Source organism: Sturnira hondurensis, unplaced genomic scaffold (assembly GCF_014824575.4).
Source record: "Sturnira hondurensis isolate 20B ecotype Veracruz unplaced genomic scaffold, ASM1482457v3 Scaffold0018728, whole genome shotgun sequence".
Taxonomy (NCBI): domain Eukaryota; kingdom Metazoa; phylum Chordata; class Mammalia; order Chiroptera; family Phyllostomidae; genus Sturnira; species Sturnira hondurensis.
This window is the reverse complement of record NW_028091359.1, coordinates 16378198-16404671: the sequence shown is the minus strand read 5'-3', so window position 1 is coordinate 16404671 and position 26474 is coordinate 16378198. Positions and strand designations below refer to the sequence as shown.

Genomic DNA, 26474 nt, shown 5'->3' with positions numbered 1-26474 from the left:
TTAGTGTTGTTCTTAATCCTCCACCAGGGGGAGCCTGGGTTGTAGGACAACTGAGTGCAAGGGGATGCCCGATTGGGAGAACCCAGGTCAGGGACACGCGCACACACGCACGTGCCGCAAGAGCCACGGCCATAGCGGCGAGCTGACCAAGCCGTACCCACTGTAAGCATAGCTCTGCACACTGCAGTGTAATACAGTTTTATTAGAAATTAGTGTTTCCGTCACCTATGCCAATGACAACTGTAGCTATGTGCTAAAGAAGTTCTCATGCCAGCACCTGTGTCATCCTGTAGGCAGACCTTGGTCAGACAACAAACTGAATAAAACCCAATACCAGTACGTGTCCTTAACAGCAGGCTTCCAGTTTTCTGAGGAACTGATGAGAAGGTTTGACCTTCATCCACACTTTACTTTTCCCTGGGCTGCTCAGAGTTGAAAAATTCATACAACCAAGAGTTGCTTTTTGAATGGGGCTGGGAAGCTCAAAATCCTCCAAGCGCTTACACCACAAAGTCTGATGTAAAGAGCTGAGATTGCTTCAATGAGCTCAATGTTAGTAGTTTTTTAAGAACAAGATTATTTTAAATCAGAATAAGTGTCTAGAGTCCCAGACTGTTATGCTTTCTGTGAAAGATCAGTCACTGAGCCAGCTGTAAAGAGGCTACAGGGGCTGTGAAGGTCAAGGGACAATCATTAAAATACTCCAGTGGGGCGCTGAGGCTTTGAGTGTTAAAGGGCTTCTGGAGGGCAGCTGAGGAAGGAGGCCACCGGCCTCAGAATTATTCCAGGCTGAGAAAGGCACACGGCCAAAGCCAGAATCTATCTGGCCAAAAAAATTGATTTGTCTTTATCTCGTTACTCCATGGAATGCTGAAGAACTGTTCATAGCTGATCACCAGGATGCGTCATCTGAAAGTCTTCACACATTCAAGACTGTGACAAATGTAAACTATCTGATTAAAGTCACGTTTCTCTTGCCCCCTCATGTCATTTCAGGTCCTTGTTGAGTGTCTACTAACCCTGGCCTGGCATCTGCCCATAGACTGAAGTCAGCCATGAATAGCCACTTAGGGACTTACTGTAAAAGTAGTTGAGAGATGAACTTGATAACCTATGTCCTTTCCCGAACGAGTGAGCACTGCTAAGTGGCCGTGCTGCTTTGTTATCTGTTAAACTGGCTGAACATTCCCTTCCTGATGGCCTTCCTTTGGAAAAGAATTCAGATCAGCAGCCTGCCGAGAACCATGCCAAAGGGAAGGGAACAAAAACCAAGGGCCTGAAGAGGAACTCGCATCCTTGCCCAAGAGCTGGTGCTTGGCATTGCTATGGCCAAGTTATCGAACGAGAAAGAAATGAAGGAACTTTTGAAGGGGCTTAGGCTGCTCACAGTATCCTGTGTCTAGAGACCCGCCCTGGAAAGAACCTCCATCCCCAGCCAGGACACAAAACCAACATGAGTGGGGAGTGGGAGGGTATATGGCCAAGCCTATGCCACCTCCTCGCAGGGCCATCAAGGATGCAGGGCTTTGTGCCCAGTGCCATGGGCTCCACAACCTTCCTGCGGTGGCTCCCGCCCTAAATGGCTCTTTGGCTTTACAGTAAGGGCAGCGTGCCTTGGAGCTGAGGGTAGGAGAATCAAAGAGTCAGTCACGCGACTCTAAGAATTTGGGGTAAAACGCCCTTTCTCGCAGGAGCATTAGGACCGTGGCCCCAACTTACACATCCTCCTTCAGTGCTCTCTGGGCAGGCTGCTCGGCCAGCCTCCTTCCTGGCAAAGCCCAAACTGGTCAGTGTTCTTATTGCTTCTTCTATCCCCTCCCTCAAATTGATTCTGCATGGAAGAGGGGATTAGGGTCAGAAAAAGACAACATGAGTCAGGGAGAAATACAGCTCTCCTAAATGAAAGTACAAAGTGCTTTAAAGTCTTGGCATCCTGGAGGGGTAGTAGGAATACCCAGTCCCCTCAGTATTAGACCTAGAACTATTCGATTCCTAGATAATTAAAAAAAAAACACACTCATCAACCCTGTGCTTAAACACCTTAGGAAAAGAGGAGCCCCACTTTCTAAGAAACTGGGCCTCCGCAGCACCAGCAGCCGCCTTCTCCGCAGAATGGCCCCATTCCCCAGGGCCCTCGGCTGAGGCCCAGAGCAGCCCTTCAGCAGGGCAAAGGGGCCTTCGGCAAAGGGCCAACGGGATGTCCTCAGCGGGAGGTGGGCGGACTGGCCCACTCACCCCAGGGGCAGAAGCAGCTCCCTGTCAGGCAGGCAGGGCGTCACTGAGCCAAGGGGCCAGGACTCAGTCATCCTTAAGTACTTGGGGAGCTGGGCGAAGGAATGGGGTCCCTCCCCTACTCAGGCCCTCTGCCCCGCCCAGACAGGACCTGTGGTGCCTCTGGGTGCTGGAGCAGAGCCCCAGCCAGCAGCAGTGTGCGGTGGCCAATGGGGCAGGGTTCCACAGCAGGGGAGACAGGGTGCCCCATGCCCTGACTCCCTGAGGGTCTCGTCAGTCACGGTGGGCAGACTGGTGGCCGAGCTGCCGGTCATCATAAGTGCTATAGCGCTTGACGTGGATGCGGCGGACACGGTCCCGCAGTTCAAAGGCCTCCTCGTCTTCACTGGGGGAAGCTTGCCTACGGCTGCGGCTCGTGGCCTCCAGCAAGGAGTTGTCAGGGACACGGGGGGTCTCATACAATAAGACGTTGAGTGTCTCCTCATAGATTCGGGCCTCTGGAAATTCCACCTGGGGTGAGGGGGCCAAGAGGACGGACTGAATGAATGAGGTTTCACTCCAAAGACACAGCAGCACAGCAGGGTCCCTGACCCCGTGCTGGCTCACTCAGCCTCCTGAACTCTCTCGGGAGACAGATGGCTTTCTGTCGCCTGAGGCTGAGGGCAGGCTCCCCTCTGAAGGGGGTGTGAAGATGTACCCTATGCACATAAGGGAGGGTGTGAAGACTCGCACCCTCTCCACCTCCTTCTGGACCGCAGATGAGTGGACCAGCACGTGCAGAGGCCAGGGCCTTGGCTTTGGGTTAGGCCCCGGCGTTATACAGATACGCACAAGTCCTTAACACCTGCGGGGCTTTGGGCATAACCTTGCCCAGCCTGTTTCCACCGGTGTAAGATCACGGTTAACACCTACCTTGGAGAGTTGCTGTGAACATTACTTGGAAGACGGATAGGGATGGCATTCAAGGTACCTGGACTCTAGCCTAACTTGTGTCACCTTGAGCTTCTGTTCCCTCATCTGCCACATGGGGGGAACAGTCTAGCCCTGCTCCCTCATGGGTGTGGTGTGTGGGGTCACACAGTTCATGAAAGAGAAGGTGCTTAGGCAGGTGGCAGGTGCCGTTGCCACTTCCACAGCATAACCAGCCCCGCACAGACCTGCCCCTGCATCCTGACTCCACTGGTACCTGCCCTCGGGAGCTCCCACACCCAAAAATGACAGGAGGAAGCAGGACCACTTCCTTAAGATGCCCTCCCCTGACCCTCAGACAGCCCAGCTGCAGCACTTCAGTAGTCTGGGGGCAGAGGGTCCGATGTGAGCTTGCTGCTTTGAGCCCTTCACTCACACACGACTCCCCGTGGTGGGCTGCCCTTCCAGGCCAGCAAAGCCCCATCGTCTCTGGAGTCCACACGCAGGGCGGGCAGCTACTCTGGGTAGGGCACTGACACTGGCGAACTGGGAAAGTGGGGTTGGCTGAGCTTATGTTAACTATCACCTGGCAATCCCCTCACACATGCCTGGCGCTGTGTTGTCACTGAGGAGCTAAGCTGAGCGAGCGGGGACACCCCACCGGCAGGGGCCAGAGGAGAGATCTGAACAGCTGTTCCCACTACACCGCACCGCTGTTCCTCAGAACCATCTCATTTTCACAGCAACTCTGTTAAATTCACACCATTATTCCCTTGTTTGCAAACGAGGAAACTGAGGCCTAAATGGTTCAAATGGCTTATCCAAAGTCAGAAAACTGGTAAATTGTGGGACTAGAATTCAAACCTGAACTGGGCCAATTCCAAAGATCTGGTCCTTCCCGACAGCCCCTGCCTGTCAGCTGACCAGCACAAAGAGTTCCGTGCCTTTCCCCAAGCCCCTCGTACTGGCCTTGATCCCTGCCCGGTGAGTTTGGGAAAGACAAGAGAGCAAAGTGGATGCCCCCTTCAGCCCCTGGAGAGTGTCCTGCCCCAGCCACGCAGGGGAAGCCCCCATACCTTGGTCTGCTTCTTCTCCGTGGCATACACGATGGAGGTGCAGCACACCTCGGCCAGCTTCCGGCCCTGGCCGTAGAATGACCAGCAGCAGATCTCGTCACCGATGACGTCCTTGATGAAGAGCACACGGCCGTTGAAGCGCAGGGAGAGCTTGTCGAACAGCTCGATGTTTTTCAGGAGGTGGTCATCGGAGTTGCTGGAAAACCCATGGGGCCCGCAGGCCTGGGAATGCAGTTCCAGCACAGGGAGTGTACTAGGTGGGCTCTCCCCGCCCCTCCCCTGACATGCTGAAATGAGGGAGAGTCAAGATGCCAGAGGGGACAGGATGGAAGAGAAAGGGCTGAGGGGCACCGGCTGGGTCTGGGGGCCTATGTGGGAAAGGAGTCGAGCTGGTTTGGAGTTAAAGCAGAGAGAACTGAGGAAGGGAGATCTTCTCTCATTAGGCCTGGGAGGAAGGAGGCGCGCCGCTGCCTCAGTAGGATTCCTTCCCTTGCTGTGACGCTAGCAACATGTCTGTTCACCAGGAGTCACTGAGAGGGTCGGGACTCTGAGCCTGCAGCCTCCCGCACAGACCTGAGGCCTGTTGAGAGGACACTGGGGGTAAGGGGGAAACTGGCCTAGGAGCTAGGAGGGGTCGCAGCTCACTGGCTTCCCAGTGTCCTTCCTCCACCTGGGAAGGTAATGCTGGGAAAACACCTGGCTTGCTGCCCGACACGACACCGTGAGGGTGCTGCATGTTCTGTCTCGCCTACATCCCAGCCAGTGCCCTGCAGCAAGTTCCAACAGCCTCTGCCCGATTCCCCTTCTACTCTCTTCTCCTCCCTCCCAAGACCCAGGACCGTGCCAACCACACCGGGGGTGCAGGGGTGCAGGTGGCTTCCCTCGGGTGGTCTGCCAAAGTTCCACTCTGGCTGCTCCGCCCTTTGAGCTGCTTCTGCAGCCCTTCCCCAAGATCCCCTGCCAGCACCCCACGGACGCCCACTCTACCTGGTGTAGGAATACTTGTTGTTGCTTCTGTTGTACAGCAGTTTCACTACCGGCTGTGAAAGAGGAGAGCGTGAGGGCCGGCACGGGTCCCAGGACCCCCTGCCTGCAGCCCTCAGAGGTCCCGCAGAGACCCAGTACCTTGGTGGAAGATTCGATGAGCCTCTCCTCCTCCTTCAGGGACGTGATGACGGGGATGTTGCACACTGGCTGGTAGGAGTCCTTCTTGTCCTGGTGACACACAGCCGAGAATCCTTTTTGAGATCCTGTCTGCCAGCCTTGGCCAGGCTTTCCCCAGGACCTGTCAGAGCCCCTCTGCCACGGCCAGCCCGCCCTGCTTGCTGTGGACGCACCAGAGAGGCAGGGGACCCTGGTAACAGAACTGCCAGCTGGCAAGCAGACTCCCATTTCCAGAAAACCAAACATCCAGACATCCGGGCTATAAACCAGGGGCAGGGCCCAGTCACACTGCTTCAGACTGTCACCTTACACACTGACTGGCTGCCCACCTGCTCGGCCTGGGCAGCAGCCGGTGTACCTAAGCAGGTTTGGACTCCTCAACCACACCTGCTACACAGCCTTCCGGGAACTGAACCCATACGTCCCGAAGGAGGGGGCCAACTCCCAACCTCACCAGCCAGCCTGGGCTTGGCCTCCGTACCTGCAGGGCAGTCTGGCACATGTTCACCAGCCCCTGAATGAGGTAATATTTCGCTTCAGCCATCAATTCCTTGATTTCTTGACGGCTCTGAGGGAGGATGATGGTGTCATCACGGAGGTAATTCAAAATGGTGCCAAAGTGCTTTCCACACCGGTCTATGAGGATCCAGCCTAGGGGTTCAGATGGGTCCCGGAGGGTTACTGTTTACCTCCAGGTACCTGGGAAGTAGGCAGTAGCAAAGGCCACCTGATGAGCCTGGTGACAGGTGGCAAAGAGCATGCAGCACAGGGTAACAGAAGTGGGAACGGAACCTCAAGCTCTCGGGCCCAGGGTTCCTCTCACTGCTCCTCCCTGAAGCAGAGAACTGGCACATGCAGTGGAGAGACAGGCCCTCCAGAGGACTCGGCCCAGAAACGCTCGGGCCCACCTCCTGACAATGCAGGCACCGCCAGGCCCTGCTCGCCTTCCACCCACTGCCTAGTCACTATGGTGACGCTCCTTTTGAGAACCTGGTCCGATGCGAATTAGAAAAAGTGTGGATAGCCTCCTTGGAAAATGGGTAAGCATACCCCAGACATTCCTTCCCCTCCCACCTTGCCCAACAAGCCCCGATACCTCACCTTCTTTGTCAGTCAGCACCTCCATGCGCCCGCTGAACATGGCCTTGAGCATGGTGTCGTGACGGGTCAGTGCCCGCACAGTGGTGTAATACAGGGAACCACCCACGTTGAGCTGGACGTATTTGTTGCCCAGGCTGCCTCCCTTGAAGCCGCTTAGCTTGGGTTTGGCCCCCGAGGCTGGGCACAGACAGGTGTCCCCTGACATCTCCCGCTTCAGGTAGATCACCACACGGCAGGAGGTGGGCTTGCAGGGTTCCGCCGTGGTGGAAGGGTCACGGGTGAGTGGCCAGTGGAGGCGAGAGCCTCATACTCTCGACACTGTAAGCAGATGGGAGAGAAGATAAGAGTCAGCAGAGGACAGCCCTCAGCCAGGAGGGGACAGAAGGAGAAATACTGATCATCCAGTCACTCTCCCCTCGATCGGCCCTTGACGGGGTTCCCTGGCAGAGGTGAAGATCCCAGGCAATGGGAAGGATGCTCTTGCTGTTCTTCATGGTGCCAGGAACCAGGTCTGGGAGCATGGTCTCTTCACCAGCCTCCCTGAGACTCAGCTCTGGGTGGCGAGGAAGACCAAGAAGCCCTTGGAGCCAGTCAGAGGGACAGACTGGGCAGAGCAGAAGTCTCTACCCTGGGGATCTACCAGCCAGATTCCAGTTATGTTCTTCTCAAGGTTCCCAGAGTCCAAGACTTCCAGCCAAACCTACTGGGAGTCCAGCCAGCCTAGGAGTGTCCCAGGAGCCCAAGGGACAGGATGCACTTCCTTCCTAAAGATTCCAGGCTCAGAAGCAGTCTGCAGCAGTTTTTATTTTGAGTAACTAACACCCGGAGTCTGGCTTCAGGAAGGCACGTAAAAGCGGCTCAGGAGACTGTGGAATGAGCCAGGCTGCAGGGAACCAGCCAGTGTTCTTGGCAGAGGGGACCCCGGCTCCAGCGGGGGTTTCTGATATTCCGCTTTCCTGGCACTGGCTCTGTCCTAAGTCACCATTTTTTCAGGACTGAACAACTACAAGATGGCTATTTTTGCTTCTTTTTCCTCAGAGGAAAAGAAGATTTCTTATCTTTTCCTCTCTTCCCTCTCAACAGAGTAGGGAGAAAGGGCTAGAAAAGACAAGATGATAAATCTGAAGTCAATTAAGTAATATGGAAACTGAAACACTAAGATTTCATGGGAGAGAAGAGCAAGGAAAGCAAAGGAAGGCAAAGCCAGGTCACCCCTTGTGACTTAGATTATATGTTTTGGTTTCCTAAAGAATCACTAAAGTCTACTTATTGAAGGAAAAAAAGCAAAACATTCATTGCATGTTTACTATGTTCCAGGCATTTAATAATATTTATTAGCTCATTTAATTCATTCAGCAATGCAACAGCAGTGAGTGCGTACTGTTAAGCAGTAGGGAGAGAGAAGTAATAAGATATCATCGTGCCCTGGCCAGTGTGGCTCAGTTGGTTGGAGCGTCATCCCACAGGCTGACGGAAAGGTTGTGGGTTCGATTCTCTACCCGGACACATACTCAGCTTGCAGGTTCAATCCCTGTCAGATCATGTACCCTGGTTGGGGGCCTATAAGAAGGCAATCAATCGGTACTTCTCTCTCCCTTTTTCTCTCTCTAAAAGCAATGAAAAAATGCCCTCAGATGTGGATTAAAAAAAAAACACAAAAAAGTGCTCTGGCTGGTGTGGCTCAGTGAATTGAGCACTGGTCTGGGAAACAAAGGGTCACCAGTTCAACTCCATTAGGGCACATGCCTGGGTTTGCAGGCCAGGTCCCCAGTTGGGGGCATGTGAGAAGCAACCACACATTGCTGTTTTCTCCCTCTATTTCTTCCTCCCTTACCCTCTCCAAAAATAAAATAAATAAATAAAGCAATTAGTCTTCTAATAAAGAATAGAAGACCCTGCTGGTGTAGCTCAGTGGGTTGAGTGCAGGTTGTGAATCAAAGGGTCACCAGTTCTATTCCCAGTCAGGGCACATGCTTAGGTTATGGGCCACGTCCCCAGTGGGGACCACACAAGAGTCAACCACACATTAATATTTCTCCTTCTCTTTCTCCTTCCCTTTCCCTCTCTCTAAAAATACATAAAATCTTTTTAAAAAATAGAAGAAGAACCCTGGCTAGTGTGGTTCAGTGTACTGAGCACCAGCCTGCGAACCAAAGCGTCATTGGTTCATTCTCAGTCAGGGTGCATGCCTGGGTTGCAGGCCAGGTCCCCAGTAGGGGGCATGTGGGAGGCAATCACACATTGATGTTTCTCTCCCTCTCTTTCTCTTTCTAAAAATAAAATAAATAAAATATTTTAAAAAATAAAATAAAAATAAAAATAAAAGACAAAGAAGAAGACATCATCCTTGCCTTCAAGAAATTCAAATGTTAACAAGAATAAAAATAGTGAGAGTCAGCATTTACTAAGCCCCTGCTATGTGCCAGGCACTGGAGACACAGATGAGAACAAGGCCTCATGGAACTTGCTTTCTAGTTGGTAGATACAGACAACAAGAAAACAAATAAATATGCAGGTAATTACAAAAGTGAGAAATGCAATAAAAATAATAAAACAGTGATTAAGAAAGTAACTACGGAGAGGTGCTAATGTAGAGATAGAGGGCCAGGGAGAGCATCTTCGGGAAGGCGGCATTCTAGCTGAGGGCTGGAAGAGTGTTCTAGACAGATGAAAAGGTAAGTGTCAAAACATCAGTCAGACACATTTTTTTAGCCACAGAGGTAAGGCCTCAATGGCTGGTGCATAGAAAGAAGGGAAGCCCAGATCATATTAAAGAGTTCAGATCTCACCCCAGTTGCAATGGGAATGAATCGAAGAGTTTTGAGCAGGGGACTGATATGATCTGAATTATTTACATTTCAGAAAGATCACTCTGGCTGCTGTGTAGAGAATGGATCATAGGGGTTCCAGAGAAAGATTGGGAAGACCAGAGGAGGCAGTAGTCTAGGCAAGAGAGGGTGAAGGCCTGGACCACAGTGGTGATAGTGGGGACAGAAACAAGTGGTATCACCCCATTTAATCACACAACGTGCAGAAGTTTACAGTCGTCCATCCTCTCTTGGAAACTGTGGAACCCAGAAGCAGTGCACTGGTTTCCCCAAGTTTACTGCTGCATTCTCCAAACTTCGCACAGCGGCACCATACACATTTTGAAGTATGTAATATATGTTTGTTGTTATACTGAAATTGTTCTTGGCAAGATTTAGGTAGGTCCCTGGGAAGAATATCTAAGGAAGGGCCAGAGCAGGTGCTGCGTGAGGTACAGGATTCTTTCGATTTGCTTCAAGGATTGAATGAACCCTCTCCAGAAGACTGTCCAATCAGTGACATACTATGAGATCACGTCACCTCCCGCAGCCCACCCTGCAGAAATACATCCACCCCTTAACGGTCTTAACAGGTTTTAAACACGTTCCTATGTATTTTGTATCTAGCACCAATTTCTCCAGGATCAAAGCACACATACATATTTTCCCACAGCAAAGGGACTCAAAGGTTAGGTTGTTGTCAACAGAGAAAGACAAATCCAGAGTTAATCTATTCCTGTCCCACAAAGCAATTGCCATGAGCCCCTGGATGACGTCAGCTCCGATTCTACCCATACCAATGAATTCCGGGAATTCTTTGGCAGGTGACGCCCAGAAAAGTACTTCCAGTGAGAATGGAGTTTCCATTAGCAGCCTCATTGCTCTTCCTTCCGGACTTTTGTGTGTGGGTACCTGGGGATGCCTGAAGCTACTAGGGGCGTATCCGTGTCAGTGAAGCTAAGGTGAACCCAAGCAGAATAAAGGGCAAACAACTACGGCGGTGGAAGGAGGTGGGGGTCCTAAAGGAAGAAGACCGAGAAATCAGTTACAAATCAGGAGAAATAGGAAGTGGGGAGAGCCGATCTAGGTTAGAGAGGGCGGGTCTAGAAAAATCCTAAGTGTAAAAATCTTAGGTTTCATCCAAAGGATCTGGAGAAATTCAAGAACCAACCTCTTTGTGGCCAGTGTGGTCTTCTCCAGCCCGTACCCCTTCATACTACCGAGAACCCGAGACCAGTTCTGACACACACAGACACCACCAGTGGAGGATCTGAGTTCTCCATCTCCCCCGTCTCCCCAGGACTAGGTGGGGCTCTCTTTGCTCCAGCCCTGGGCCCGTCCATCCCGTCCCCGAGGGTATCAGCAGGCCTGGTTCTCACCGTCCCCGGAGACGCGTCTCTTCAGGTGGGTTGCAGGCCCACACTTTACCGCCCCTAGGCTGTAGCCGCCTGTCCGACCGCAATCCCAGGCGGTGAAATCACATCCTCCCACCGCAGACTCCGCCTGGAGTTGCTGCCCAGCTGGGCGGGCCCAGGAGCCTGAGACTATAAAGCCCCGCATGCCCAGCACCCAATCAGGCCAGAGGAAACGGCCCCTATTCCGCAGGGAGCACTCCACTACTTCCGGAAGCTTTTCCGGTGCAAAAGCCTTTGGATTTTGTAGGCAGCCGGCCCTCATCTCCGGCCTTTGTTTCCCAGCAGGCTCTGCAGGTTAGTCGGGTGTAAATACTTCCGGTGTCAAGTAGTGACGTTCTGTGTAAACAGGTCCTGTAGCCGTGGCAGCGGCTAGGTCTGGCTGGTTAAGTCCAGCTGTCGGGGACCGGAAAGAGGAGCTACCTGCCGACTTCAGACCGGGCTGCAGCGCGCCGCTGTTACGGGGTCCAAAGGTAGGCCGTGACTCGGGTCGGGGGACACGAGCGGGGCCGGGGCGAGACGATCCGGACACGCTCGCGCACCGAGGAAAGGCAGTTCCAGAAACGTGGAAATTTCACCCGACTCTTTGGGAGCGGTATTACACGCAGTTTGGGCCTGGAGCCCGACGCGTTGATGCTCACAACGATCTTAGGAAACTGCTTCTCAGATCAGTTCAAGGAGTTTATGTAGTGAGGACAGCCAGTTCCAACACCCACATCTTTCTAACTTCTGGTCTAGTGCCCGTCCCCACACTCTATCGATGGAGCCTGCTCATAGTGCCTAGAGTGGATCTGGGAGAGCCAGGGGCGGAGAGGGTGTCATTGCCCTCATCTCCAGGGAGCTCCGTCTGGCTTTTGTGCCCGGTGTTTCTCTGATGCGCAGGCGCGCGTGTGGGGGTAGCTGGGAGAGAATCTGATAGTCAGCTGGGAACCCCCTCTCTCCACTCCTTTGGTCTTATCCACCTCATTCAGACATACAGTTGTGTCAAACCAGAAACATGGGCATCTTGTCTGACTCTTTCCTTCACTCATCCCCAAACCCCTACTACATTCTATCAATTCTTTACTAAGTCCTAACAACTGACTTACAAAGCAGCTCAAATTGGGAAACTTTTCTGCAGCCCTAAGCCTTGGTTACTGTAATTACCTCCTCTGTTTTCACAGTCATTCATTCCACAAACAATTGCTGAGTGCCAGTTATGTTCGGTTCCCATGCTAGATGGTAGGGTTACAGTGATGAACAAGATAGGAGTAGCCCCACACTCTTGTTTCCTCCAAACTGTTCTCCATCCTGGGTCAGCGTGATCTCTCTAAAAGACATATCTGATTATGTCACTCTGCTGAGAATCCACTGCCGCCCATTACTGCTTTAACAAACTCCAAGCTCATTACTGCATCTTTCAGGGCCCTTCATGATCCAGCCAGTTCTAGCCTCCTCACCCAGCCTCATAGTCCCTGACACTCTTCCGCTCTTGCTCACTGTTTCAGCCACATTGGCTTTTCGGTTCTTGTGCGTTTATTTCCTTACAGCCTCAGAATATTCACACATGCTTTTCCTTCTGCCTGGATTCCTGCCTTCTTCCTTCCTTCACTTGGCAAACTTTGGGACATCTTTTAGGTCTCAGCTTAAGTGTCACTTTTGCTTTTTGTTGACATCCCTGTCCCCATCACAATATGTCCTACTGCTGCAGCTTCACCTAGCACCATGAGCTTTTCCTCATACTGTTACCCCCATTTTTGAATATCTGTGTGCTGGTCAGGAACTGAAGCATCAAAGCATTTTCTTCATTACTCTATCTCCAGAGCAGGTTTCTTTCTTTTTCTTTTTTTTTAGTATGTAGGGGGAGCTCCATTCTTTTTTTTTAAATTTTATTTATTTATTTTTACAGAAAGGAAGGGAGAGAAAAAGAGAGGGAGAGAAACATCAGTGTGTGGTTGCTTCTTGAGCGCCCCCAACTGGGGACCTGGCCCAAAACCTAGGCATATTCTTTGACTCGGAATTGAACCGGTGACTCTTTGGTTTCCAGGCCAGTGCTGAATTCACTGACCAACCAAGGCCAGAGCAGGTTTCTGAATAAATACATGCTCTCAGGGAAGGGAGTGAAAGTTGAAGAAGGTGTTTGCTCCCTCAGGTTACATGAAACTTCATAGAGCAGTTGGTCTGATTAATGGCCCAATAGGTGTTAAATGCTCAAACTATACCTGTACATGTAACAAGTTGGAAAACATCTTTTTTTAAAAAGCCTGATCAGTCCACAGCCATACCACCCCGAAGGCACCTGATCTTGTCTGACCTCGTAAGCTAAGCAGGGTCAGGCCTGGTTAGTACTTGGATGGGAAAAGGCCTGATCATAAGGAGCTCTGGGGCATTCAAATGTTTCAAGAGGAAGATGTCAGCCTACTTATTTCAGTGGATTCCAGGGAGGCCAAGGGCTCTGGGCCACAGTCATACACAGACAGCCTGTAGACATGCATTAGTTAGCCCACACAGAATTGGGTGTGTTTTTTCCCTTACTTTAAAATTTTAAGTTGGATGCTTTCCTTTAACAATCAGATTCGATACATAAATCCAGATTTCTGGCACTCAGTCCACTGAGCCACACCAACCAGGGGTCATCCTTTGTCCTTTCATCTTCTAGGCAGGATAAGGCCCTCTCAGTGGCTTCAGGCTCTGTTCAGGCTGTTCGGTCTGCTTGGAATGCCTTCCCTGACTCTCCTGCTTGAAACCTTGTGGCTGATAGTTCATTCCTTTTTGTGTTTTCTGCTAGAAATAGACTGACCCCACTTTGGGTCCCAGTTCAGGCAAGTGTAGAGTCCTGTGGCATACATTTTGGGTAATATTCTTGGTTTCTTATTTTTTTAAGCCTAATACTTAATTTACTCTGTTTTTTTCTTTTACTTACTTTTTGTGTTAATACAGTAATGTATTTGAAAAGCTTCTTTGTGTCCTTTTGAGTATATAACTCGGGATAAATAAATATGCTTATGGCTTGCCTGACAACTTAGTTGAAATGTCAGCTTCCTCACCCCAAGTCAACTGCTCTGTTCTCCTCTAGCGCTTTAGTGATATTTCTGTAAAAGCACTTAACAGTGTGATTTTTCAGCTTACATGTCTGTCTTCCTCCAGCTAAACTGTGCTTCTCCAGGCCCGGTACCATGTTGCACTCATCTCTGTACCCCCAACATCTAGCAAAGTTGGCATGTACTAGGCACTCAAGAAATGTGTGTTGAACGATGCCTGTGACAAGCAACTGGACTTTATTCTTTCCTGACCCTTGCTCCTATGACACACCTCCTCCTGGCTGCCACTATCCTTCCTTCAGAAACAGATCTTCTCTAGAGAAGCTGGAAGGGAAACAGGTGAGGCTTAGAAAGGTGGAGGCAGAGGGGTGGGGGGAGCCTTTGGAACTTCCGGGTTTCTTGTATTGGTATCTGGGGGCAAGAGTGGGGTTGGGCTGGAAGCAGGCATTTCCTTGGGTGGCTGGGAAGTGATCAGGGATCAGGATTGGTTTCTTTGCAGCAATGGCCAAGGACATCCTCGGTGAAGCAGGGCTGCACTTCGATGAGCTGAACAAGCTGCGGGTGTTGGACCCTGAGGTTACCCAGCAGACCATAGAACTCAAGGAAGAGTGCAAGGACTTTGTGGACAGTGAGTATCATTTGGGAAGGCATGTTGCTGCTCAGCTTTGAGCTATTTCAGCTGCGCCACACCCCAACCTCCCAACCATTGCTCCTGGCCCTGCCAGAATGGAGCTGCTGGCTCTTGGAGGTCAAGCCCAGGCTCTGGGGATTCCCGGGTGCCACCTGCCTGACCTGTGCACCGTCTTCTTATGCTCTCATGTGGTCCCACACCGAGCACTAATCAAAACAGACACTGGGATGCATAGAGGAGGGTATTTTTTGAGATACGCCGTCTTTGAGTTTTTTGCTCTCAGGAATCTTAAACTTCTTGGAGGCAGAACTATGGCTTGGGGGTGGGAAATAGTTATGTACTGATGATTTGATTTCTTGGGAGAAATCGTATTCTCAGTGGTAGGCTTATCTGTATTGGAAAGTTGATTGACTGGCGTCTCTAGAAGCAGCTCAACAGACCTCGTTTAGTCATTTTTTAACTAGAGAGACTCGGGATATGCCCTGTTCAGCAGCCAAGCAAGCCCAGTGGCGGTGAATATATAGGAGCTCTAGCTGGAGTAGGGATTTCTGTGCCTCCTGGGGACTCTCTGCTGTGGAGAGTGCCTCCTGGTGAGAGGTAGCGTGAGTTCTATGTGCAGCCTCTCTGGGCCTCAGTTTACTCCTCAGTGGAATGGGCTTCTGCCTTACCCACGGATGTTGAACAAAAGGGAATGGGAGATTAAGCACGTAAATGCTTTGAGCTCTTTATTAGCTGTGGCCACGAGTGGATAGCCACCACCCCACCATTAACTAAAATGTAGTGTGTCTGTGGCTGGTCAGGAGACAGTGTTTCGGTCCTGAGAAGTCCTTTTGTGAACATGGCCCTTTGTGTCTCCTGTCACTCCTGGGAAAGTAGGATGGGGTCCATCCACAGAATGGGCCCACTGGGAGCTTTCAGCCTGATGTGACGGCAGCCGGCTGGCTCAGTGGGCACTCAAGATCCTGGAGCTCCCAGGCTACTCTGGACGCCCAACTCCTCATCTCTAGGTTCAGACCGAGGGTGGCAGGCTTTAGCCAACAGGCGCACATTGCTTTGACACAAATTAGGAAGGGCAGTTAGTTCTGCCGTCTTGCTGAAAGGGAATGCTGAGGGACAGCCATGACGCTGAGAAAATAAAAACATTTTTTTCTTTCCCTAAAAGAAATTGGCCAGTTTCAGAAAATAGTTGGTGGTTTAATTGAGCTTGTTGATCAACTTGCAAAAGAAGCAGAAAATGAGAAGATGAAGGTAAGATCATCATGTGTTTAATCTCAGTCTTCGCCTGGGGCCCTGGTCACCAGTCTGTCATCTTTCTGCCCCCTTGACTTTTCTGTGTGGAGGGACGGAGGGGGGAGTCTCTTCATTAAAACAAGATTTTAAATAGCATTTCCTGTACCAGTATTAACTCATATGTTGTATACCTGAAAATTACATGTCAGTTGTACCACAGTTTTTTTAAAACAGCAGCAGCTCCTGGTCCCGTTAGCCTACTGTTGGACTCTTACGTGCCAGTACACTTTCAGCCGTCATTTCCTTTAATCTTGACATCACCATGACATACATGGTTTTGTCCTTATTTTATAAATGAAGAGGTGAAGGCGTGTGGAGTATAGATGACTTGGCAAAGGACACAAAGCAAAGTGACACACCCAGAGGGGCCACTGAACACGTGCACGCCACACTCTGGGGACACTCCTGGGCCTGCCTCTGAGCTCCAGGCCAGTGCCCACTTTGGAGTCGGGAGGTGCTCTGGGGCTCAGCCTTTTCCCGCTGGGCAGTGAGGTAGCCCCCAAATGGCCCTCACACAGTCGAGGACTGAAATGCTGAAGTTGATTTTAATGAAGCCATGACTTTCTGTGGTGACACTTTTTCTAGGCCATTGGTGCTCGGAATTTGCTCAAATCTATAGCAAAGCAGAGAGAAGCCCAACAGCAGCAACTCCAAGCACTAATAGCAGAAAAGAAAATGCAGCTCGAAAGGTAAGTTAGGTAAAGCGGGGTCTCTCAACTGCAGCTCTCCTTTTCCTTCTTAACAGTCACCTCTAGTCCTCATTCTTTTATCACCCTTCTCCCAGGAACAGTGTCACTTGTCCTAATTTGGAGATTTTAAAAATGAAATTACATTTGATGGGGAGGAAAAAGAAAACGTGCTAATGTTAAAACACTTGTAGTTGGTGGGGGCATGAGAGCCAAGTAATGAGTGCACGTGCAGTTGGCTGGCCGGCTCCGGGAGCACTGCCAGGGCTGAAGGTCTGTCGTGCGCGGCCCCGGGAAGGGCTTTGCACATACAGTCCTCTGCTTGCCCCAACTACTTCATTCCACACTAACACCGTTTCTCCGAGTCATTTAAATCACCTGTATTCTTCTCGAGGAGAATTAAGTGCCTAGTTTATTTCATCCATTTTTAGGGCTTCTAACAATTTTGTTTTTCAGGTATCGAGTTGAATATGAAGCTTTGTGTAAAGTAGAAGCAGAACAAAATGAATTTATTGACCAATTTATTTTTCAGAAATGAACTGGAAATTTCATTTTATAGCAGGAGGGCAAAAAAACAAACCAAAACCTCTGTACCATTCCAGTAACTTTGACTAATGACCTACTGCGTCATTTTGAGAGGGTCCGTAAAGGAGGGCAGCGCCTCTGAAGGCAATGAAATGAATCGGGGGGGGGCGGGGGGAGGGGGGGCTTATTTCAGATGCCCGTGCGGATCTGGTGAACACCCGGTGACCACAGCAGCCCAGGTTTCCACCTCTTACATTCTTTGTCTGAAAAGTCTGTAAACGGTTTTGTTTTTGTAAATTTATAAACCTTTGGAAGAAAAAGCAATAAATTGTTTTCAAGTGGCTTATCTACCTTTTCCTGGTGCCCTTAAAATGTACACTTAACACCTTTATAAAAGAACCTTGGACTTGAGCCCCTCCCTAGCCCACAAAACCAGGCAGTGGTCAGCAGCTACCTTTATTTGGACTGGACACGAGTCACATGATACTCCCAACCATTACAGCAATATAACATGCGAGCAGAAAGGCAAAGACAGAACTGGGACCATCCCAATTTCTATTGTTGTGTATGTGTGTTCACAAGGTTTATTTTTTAAATTTAATTTTATTTTTTTTAAAAAAGATTTTATTTATTTTCAAAGAGGGGAAGGGAGGAAGAAAGGGAGAGAAACATCAATGTGTGGTTGCCTCTCACGTGCCCCACACTGGGGACCCAGCCGCGACCTGGTCATTTGCCCTGACTGGGAATGGAACCTGGGACTCTCTGCTTTGCAGTCCAGCGCTCAATCCACTGAGCCACACCAGACAGGGTTTTTTAGTTTTATTTTTTGGAGTTAGCCTTGAGTACGAATTTAGAGAAAGCTAACAGAACAGCAAGCACTGATGTGAAGACACCCTCCATGCACACACTGGACATGTTAGGCCCGCTGGCCCGTTCTGATGAGATGGAATGGGGAGGCGAGATGGAATGCTTTGCACAGGCGAAGTTATGCTCAGGAGGAAGCATACTTTCAGGTCGGGTTTGAGACACCAGACCTCAGAGGAAGGAAACTTCTGTCATGTGGTACGTAAAAATACAGGATTAAGGTTCAGCAGGAGGGTAAACAAGACTAAAAAATCTCCTCCTCAGATGCTGTTTAAGACAGGAGCAAGATGTCTAGTTTTGTCTATTACTGACTGAAAGTCATGCCAGGGCTGAACCTTGAGGAACACTTAAGTTTAAACCTCTCAGAATCAGATTACTTTCTCTCTCCTGCTGCCCCCTACCCAGCAGGGTGGGGGCAAGAAAGAGAGAGTTTTTAATGAATATTAAAGAGGCATAATTTCAAACTTAAAAATGCCCCAAACATCCCACTGTTCATTCTGCTGAATGAATAGTGATGGAATGGAATCATGAGTCAAGGGATTAATCACATGTACATTGTGGACCAAGTGAGGCATGAAGATGCCGAGCAGGACGTGTCTCTTAGCAGTTTATCCAGCTTCCGGTCTGGTGCTGCTGTTAGTAATTCTGCAGTGGGACCCGGGCACATAGTGAAATCCTTGGCACCACTTCCCTATTACCAAGCCCACACCCCCTGCCCACCCTCAGGTGAGTGATCTGTGCTGGTGCCCTTGGAAGGTGATGGTTTGATGTGGCTCCTGCTGCCCGTGTTTCAAATGCTACTGGAGACGTGGGTTCTGAGCAGTTTTCCTTGTACTGGGTCCAATAGGAAACTGTCCTGTGGGCATCTCTCTGCTGGGCCAGTAGTTCTCGCTCTCATTTTTTCTTTCTTTTCTCCTCATACCTGTAGTAGGGGCTCCGCAACATGAAAAGCAGAAGCATAAGAGGAATCAGAAAGTAGGGGGCATAGACACACATGAGGGCTAGTCGTTCGTGAAAAGTCTTAGGTCCTTGCCCTTTGAAAGCACTGGTCTTAGAGAAATCCTCCCAGAGAAGCGTGGAGAGAATGGGAATTAGATTTGTCATGGTGTGGACCGAGTAGATGATCGCAGGGGTGCGGATCCACTTGCAGCCTCCTGAAGTGGTCGGGGGAAGAGAGAGAGAAGCATTAGGTCTGCTCTTGACGGCAGGGTGCCCATGACCTTCCCCATGTTGTCCTGCCTGCTCCCTTCAGCTGAATCATTCCACCTCCTTTTCCAGGTGGAAACAAATGGACCACCAGATGGGTTCTAATGCTGCCTAACTGCGCAAATTCACGTGACAACCGGGGCCCTAGCACACTGCCAAAGAACCAAGGGTGGGGGTTGGACTTTAATTCAGAAAAACGCTAGGCCAGTAAAAGTTAATCCTGTTTGGTCTAAATGTGTGGGTGGGGGTGCAGCCAGAAGCATCTGTTAAGTAATCACAGCATATGTAGGTGAGCAGATCAGTAGATGCTGCCAGGAGATGTCTTTGGGAGGCTCCAGTGGGAAATACGCTGTACAAGCTTAGTTACCAGGTATGTCGGTATGACCACCTTTATAAAAGCATCAGTCATATGGGGACACTAAGAATAATTTTTAAATAAGAATTAAGCCTTTTAGGAATTAGCTTGATGCTACTGCTTATTCTACTACCTCAGACAGAAAAATAAAAGCCAATGATAAAAGAAAAATTCAGTGATTAAAAAAAAGAAAAAGCAACAAGGTCAGTCTTTCAGTAGTCTCAGGTTTCCCATGTATGAGAGGTACCCAGTGGATGGAGGCGGCCACGCAGCCCCGCTGACCGCAGGCATTAGTGGAGCCACACTCGAGTCCCTTTATAGGAGCTGTCCTGGCCTCTCCCACCAACCAGACTCTCTGTTGCTCTCACACGAACTGCAGGAACCACCCCTCTCTCCCTGGGAGGTGACTTTCCCGTAAGATTTCTGGGACCTGATTTCAGAGCAAAAATGCGATTTCCCCATTTACCAACCTTTGAAGAAGGCGTATATTGCAATGGGAAAGAAAGGCAGCTGAAACACAAGCTCACAAAACAGGAAGGATTTAAACCATATTGGGGGGTACTGTAGCAGAGGGTCTTTGAACTCTTTAGTGTACCACTTCAGCAGGTTTCTCAACTGGAAAAAGATAAAGATCACAATGAATACAACCACTTGGCAGGGACAGGCTCAGCAGCTCTAACCCACTAGAAGAGTCTTTCCTTACCCAACCCCCTTGGCAGCAGATGGCACACCCAGCTGGCTTTTGAGATGTAGCCAAGATGGTCATTTAATAAAAACTCACGCCATGGCTGATGTGGCTCAGTGGACTGAGTGCTGACCTGCAAACTAAAGGGTCACCGGTTTGTTCCCGGTTCAATTCCCCACATTGATGTTTCCCTTGTGCTCTTTCTCCTTCCCTTCCCCCTCTCTAAAAATAAGTAAATAAATAAAAACTGACTAGCTCTAACTCAAATGGTAGCTTCTCCAAGCTTTCCTCAGCTCTTCCAGCTCCTTTGTGCTACCCAGCATTTGTGACTCCATGATAACCCTTATCCAGATGTGCTGCCCATTGTCAAAAGCAGTATCTGGCACTTAATGTGCGATTGCCTCTCATGCATCCCCCCCACTGGGGACCCAGCCCGCAACCCAGGCATGTGCCCTGGGAACCAGCGATCCTTTGGTTCGCAGGCCAGCACCCAACCAGGGCCAATTTTAGACAATTTAAATAATCCCCAAACCTCAAGTTCCTTATCGTTCCTAACCCCCTAGTTCTCAAGGTTTTTTCTTTTAGACCTGTAAGATATTTGTAGAACAGGCTCTGCCCCAAACCACAAACTATATAGCTTCTAGGCTCTGTCAAAGCTTGAGATGGCAGTCACATTCTAGCTTGGGCCCCACCCCATAATTATGCTGTCAAATCAAAAGATACAGATCCGTGCTGACCTGGCTACAGGCGGAGAGAGGAAGTGAGAGGGATGGAGGCTTTTTAAGGAGCCCAGACAAAGCCCAGGAATGCTCACATGAAGGTCTGTTGCATTGAACCTCCTGGAAATGTCACTATCTCAACACACCTGCCTTCAAAGCCAAATACATCTTTATATTACGATTAACAAAGGCAACTTCCAAAGTAAAAATTTGGCTTACAATGGAAAATCCAAAGATACTTTTCCTGTTAATTTTTAATCAAAAGATAAAGGCTCCATATTGTTAAATAGAGGCCTCACTGCTGTGAGTGAGCTTTAAGCAAACACCCAGAGACAAACATTCTGTTGGCACATTAAGTTCAGAAAAGCTCTGGCTGCATAACCAACGTATTGGCCAAGTAAGTTCTTAATCTGTACTTGACTTGACATTTAAATTTACGGCAATACCCTTAGCTTCCTTCTGAGCACTTTTCAGGGCAGTAATGTGGTAGAAAACAGTCATAAAGGTTAGGTCACTGCACCTCTTCTGGGCTCTATTTCCTCACCTGTAAAACAAGCAACTTGGACTAAGTGGTTTTTTAAGATTTTTTTTCTAGATTTACTTTAAAACATTTACTGCGTAATTTAAAAGGCATTCTGGTTCACGTCAACTTCATTTTCTATTCAATTTGTATCCAGGCTCTCTGGTCCTCCTATTTCATAAATCTAGGTAGATTTTATACAGTGCTGTAAGAGATTAGTAAAATTTAAAATAATCAGCCTGTTCTTGTAATCAATTAGAACACAATCACCTGTCCGCTGTCTCCTAACAGCCACCTGACGTCAGTAGGAAGGCTGCTGGAAGGCAAGGCACAGGCCCTCAGCAGAGTGAAGAAGAGCTCAGGCCTTGGTGGCAGAGCGCCTGGATTGGTGTGCCGGCTCCAGACAAAGCACTTAGTCTCACTAAGTTTGGTTCCACCGCAATCACAGAACCTGCTGCACCGTTGGCAAGATAAAACCAGCTCATCTGTGCAGTCTCTGGAACAATGACTAGCACTGAAGTTACTAGATTGATTGCAATTAATATATATTTGGAGAGGTTCAAGTTTAATCCTATTAACATCTTGGCATGCAACTGCTCATTAATAAGAACTATTCTTTCCTCTCTTTTTTGTAGATTTTATTTCTTTTTAGAAAGAGCACGCCCTGGCTGGTGTAGCTCAGTGGATTGAGCACCGGCCTTCGAACCAGAGGATCGTGGTTCAATTCCCAGTCAGGGCACATGCCTGGGTTGCAGGCTGGTTCCCTGCAGGCCAACTCCCAGCAAGGGATGCACAAAAGGCAACCATACATTGATGTTTCTCTCTCTCTCCTTCCCCTCCAGAGATAAATAAATAAATAAAATCTTAAAAAAAAAAAAAAAAAAGAAAGAGCAGGAGGGAGAAAGAGCAAATTTCGTTGAGAGTGAAACATCAATCGGTTGCCTTTTGCACACCCCCAACAGGGAACATGGCCCACAACCCAGGCATGTGCCCTGACTGGGAATTGAACCAGAAACCTTTTGTTTCGCAGGCTGATGCTCAATCCACACAGCCAGATCAGCCAGGGCAAGAACTTTTCTTCTTAGTTAATAAGAACCCCCCCCCCCCCCCCCCCGCAAAGGTAATAAAACTGTTTCCATTTATACCCGAGTCACAGTGGACTCAAATTAGCAGTTATCCATTAAAAATATTCAGCTGGGCCTGTGTTCGCGGGATTCTAAACCAGAAGCTGCTAAACAATTTTGCACTTCTCTAGCTTAGAATGAGAGCACAGACTGATTTCAGACCCAGATGCTGCCTGTTTTCCTTATTTTAAGAGAAGCAATGCTGCCCAGCCTCAAATGATAACTCAAAATGCTTCCCATTCTCTCCAAGTTCTAATCCAGTGATTTTCTACCCCTTTCATCTCATGTTACACATAAACTAATCACTACAATTTGACAGTGCACCAAAAAATATATTTTCTGCCAACTGACAAAAATTAGTTATAATTTTGATTCACTCACACTGGACGGCTATTGTGTTGGCTATTGTCATTTCTTGTTGTTTTTTAAATAAGATCTTATTTATTTATTTTTAGGGAAAGGGAAAGGGGAAGGGAGGGAGAAGGAGGGAGAAAAACATCAATCGGTTGTGTCTCACACTCCCCCCCCCCCAACTGGGGACCTGGCCTGCAACCCAGGTGTGTGGCCTGACAGGGAATCGAACTGGCAACCTTTCAGTTCGGCGGTCAGCACTGAATCCACAGAGCCATACCAGCTAGGGCTATTGTTATTTATTTGACAGTCTAAAGGAAAAGAGGTCTGTGCCCCTGACTGAATTAGTCTGATATTGCATGTTTTAAAATTTTTTGGCCCTGGCCAGGTAGTTCAATTGGTTAGAGAGTCATCCCAATACAACAAGGTTACGCGTTCGATCTCCAGTCAGGACACCTATGAGAATCAACCAATTGAATACATAAATAAGTGGAACAACATATCAATGTCTCTCTCTCAAAAATTAAAAATTTTTAAATATTTTATTTATCTTTAGAGCGAGGGGAAGAGAGAAACATCGATGTGCAAGAGATACATCGATGGCTTCTTACCCACCCCCAACTGGGGATCTGACTCATAACCCAGGCATGTGTCCCAAGCAGGAATTGAACCAGCAACCTTTCGGTTCTCAGACCAGCACTCCATCCACTGAACCTCACCAGCCAGAGCTAAAAAAAAAAAATCTTTTTTTAATCTCTTGCTGCACACTGGTTGGAAATTGCTGTTCTAATCCAAACTAATTCTTACTATTTCATTACAGTTTTTCTAAGTGTTGCTCTGGTTTGAACCAAGAAAGATTTAAATTGCGAATTTTAGCCCAAATATGTGGGCATTTTAGTTCTATGGAAAAATTCCTTCTATTTAAGGAGAAAAAAACAACAGATGTTAAGCTTTGGCATATTTTCAAGGAGAACCTGAGAATAACTGAAGGCTATCATATCATTATCACTATTTTACCCAAAGAGAAGCAACTAAAGTATCATTCACCGCCCTAGAGCAAGAACGACTAGAAACAACAGGACTTCCAAGCCAGGATGTCCACGTTTCAAATGCCTTCAAAATAGCATCAGACACTAAGATACACACACACACAGAGTTTCTGGCCAGATCCTACCTGCATTGACCCTTGACCTTTTACAATAAGTCAACATTAAATAAGTCTGAGAAATATAAATGAGTCATTATGCTGGACACATTTTAATTGTGTGTGTGTGTGTGTGTGGTGAGCAAGGACTTGTGGGAATGGAACGTTCAGAAAGGATAAAGAAACCAACAGCTGTTAAGTCTGGAATAATCTGGAGTAACATGTTTGTCTAATATTAAAAGGACTCTTAACATCACGGATTGTAAACTCCAGCCTGAGTTCTGTTGGCCACGCAGACTTTGAAAAAACCACAGACATTTCTTCAAGGCAAATAATGGCTAATGCAGAGCTTTGATGACCCGTTTAGAAAGTGTGTATTACTACCTGGGCCTGTGTTGTAGATTGAATAATGTCTCCCCAAAATATTCACCCCCTAATCCCTAGAACCTGTGAATGTTACCTTACTTGGCAAAATAGAGTTTGCAAATGTGCCCTGGCTGGGTGGTTCAGTGGGTTGGAGCAACGTCCAATACACCAAAAGGTTGCAGGTGTGATCCCCAATCAGGGCACATACCTAGGTTGGGGGGTTTCCTGACCTGAGGTAAACATACCTGGAAAACCACTGGTTTTACAAGGAACAAAGTGTTTGCCGCCAGCAACTTGGGGGGAAGATTCTGAGATATACAAAGAAAACCCCGAGGAAGATGTCGAATTGAAGGGTAAAGGAAGGCCGGAGCACTGGCAGGAAGGAAGGAAGGAAGGAAGGAGGGTAAGGGAAGCAAAACTGGGACGAGGGCAGAGAGAAGTCATGGGAGGCTGGGCACAACCGCAGAGCGCAGACGAGTCTCAGACTCGGCGACCCGCGGCCGGCGCCTTTACCTGGATGGGGTAGAAATCGCGCGGCAGCACCAACTGCAGGTCGAAGAGCAGGGTGCTGGGGACGTGGGAAAGAAAGTAGAAGCCCAGCAGCCACTCCAGGCCGCGCCGGGCGCTCAGAATCCCCATTATCTTGTAGGCCGGTCAGGGTTGGGTCGGAGGACGCACTCGCCGGGGTGGCACGGCAGACGTGGGAAGAAGGCCTCAGCACGCGCGTGGTTCTGTCTCCCAGCGCCCCGGCCGCTGGCCCCGCCCCTCAGCTGTACGTCAGCGGCTTCTATTGGCTGCTGAGGAGGAGCGCGTGTCCATTGGCTCGTCAGGGAATAGCGTGTGAGTCGAGCAGGGGAGGGGCTCCTCGTGGCCGGGCGGAGTGTAAGGACCCAGGGGTGTGCCACGGGGGGCAGCCGCGGGCTTGGTCTCTCACAGCCCACCGCGAGGGGCACTGAGCTCAGTGGCGGCTGCTCACCGTGACCGCTTTCGTTCACTCCATTCATTCATTCTCTCCATTTAGCGCTTACAGAGCGCCTCCAGGGTGCTGGGCCTTCATGGATGTTGGAGCCCCCAGGGCATAGGGAGCGTCATAGACCACGGCCTTCCGGGCAGTGCGAGGTGATCTGCGCCGTGCGCGACAGTTTTGGACCCTGGGAACACCAAGCAAGGTCTTTGTCCGGCCGGAGTTTAGGGGTTCTGGAAGCCTCCCGAATCATGCAGAGGAGGCAGCCAGCCTCAACTTAAAAAGAAGCAGAGGGTTATAGTAGGCGGTAAAATTGACAGGTCTTGGTGATTGGCTGTGGAGAATGAGGGAGTATGAAAGATTCATTTATTCATTCAGCAAATAGTGATCTTTATATTCTGGACCCAGGCCTGCTCTGGGATGGAATGGGTGGCCTTTCGCAGATAAGAGGGACACAAACGAGAAGCAAGTTGAAGGGAAGGAATTTTGGTTCCGGCCATGTCGACACTGAGCAGTCCCTGCAGCATCTGAGTGAAGTCTCCTAGGCATTTGGATGAACATGTCCGGAGATGGAGATTTGTGAGCATTAGATTTTGGTGGGAGTTGAAGTTCTGGTTTCAGAGAGCCCGGAAGGGAACTTAGAGGGGCCCAACCTCAGGATTCATGGGAGGAGGGAAATGACATACAAGTGAACAACAGGAGTGTAATGTCAAAAACGGAGACAGAGGTAGGGCCGGCTGTGTCAACGATACCGAATAGTACCCCCTGGTGGCCCTGTGGCAGCTGGCGGAGCAGGAGCTAGATGACAGCAGGGCCAGGAGTAAGGAAGCAGGGAAGTGGAGGCAGGGAGAGTAGGCACGCGGTTATGGAGGGGAGAGAGGGGGCAGTAGCTGCAGGGAGATGTGCTCTAGAGAGAGGACTTCCTCATTTTCAGATGAGGGTGTACTACCGTACTTTCACTCGCTTGGAGGCTGTTGGAAGTTTCTGGGACAGGGCAGAGGTTGTCCATACAGGAGGAAGAGAGCAGGAAATGTGACTCTGGGCCCCCGAAAGAAACTGGAGAGAATGGAAGGGTTGGGTCAGAGGAGCTCTGTGCTTCCCAGGGCGGAGAAATTGTTGGCAGTGCGGAGCACCCAGCTGAGCTGGGTGCCCGTTGGTCTGGAGGTCCAAATCTCCTAAGCTGTGTGCTTTACTCCATAGTGAGACCTGCTCAAAAGAGGGCTGTTGGACTCATCCAGGTGGGGCTTCATTCAGAAAGACAGTTGTGATTTTGAGGAGTTGAACAGTGATTGAAGAGATGCAGCATTCAGTTCAAGCTGGATT

General features: G+C 49.4%; 3 protein-coding genes across 3 annotated transcripts; 1 reads left to right on the top strand and 2 right to left on the bottom strand.

Moving 5' to 3' along the window:
- Positions 1–182: 182 nt before the first annotated feature.
- TNFAIP1 (TNF alpha induced protein 1) lies at positions 183–10961 on the bottom strand. Its single transcript, XM_037070228.1, has 7 exons — positions 10669–10961; positions 6483–6800; positions 5863–6032; positions 5343–5432; positions 5205–5257; positions 4218–4413; positions 183–2742 (listed from the first exon to the last, which is right to left on the bottom strand). Exons 2-7 carry the CDS (start codon positions 6685–6687, stop codon positions 2506–2508), a joined length of 951 nt encoding a protein of 316 aa, XP_036926123.1. The 5' UTR covers positions 6688–6800; positions 10669–10961; the 3' UTR covers positions 183–2505.
- A 31-nt stretch (positions 10962–10992) lies between these two features.
- IFT20 (intraflagellar transport 20) lies at positions 10993–17001 on the top strand. The gene is given in 7 exon segments (XM_037070230.1): positions 10993–11174; positions 13828–14025; positions 14027–14060; positions 14221–14349; positions 15515–15600; positions 16228–16331; positions 16785–17001. Coding segments are annotated over 6 exon segments (477 nt in total). The 5' UTR covers positions 10993–11174; positions 13828–13983; the 3' UTR covers positions 16867–17001.
- Positions 17002–17643: 642 nt separating this feature from the next.
- TMEM97 (transmembrane protein 97) lies at positions 17644–24940 on the bottom strand. The gene is made up of 3 exons (XM_037070229.1): positions 24701–24940; positions 19749–19893; positions 17644–18871 (listed from the first exon to the last, which is right to left on the bottom strand). The coding sequence occupies exons 1-3, from the start codon at positions 24824–24826 to the stop codon at positions 18612–18614; spliced, it is 531 nt and encodes a 176-aa protein (XP_036926124.1). The 5' UTR covers positions 24827–24940; the 3' UTR covers positions 17644–18611.
- Between the last annotated feature and the right edge of the window lie 1534 nt (positions 24941–26474).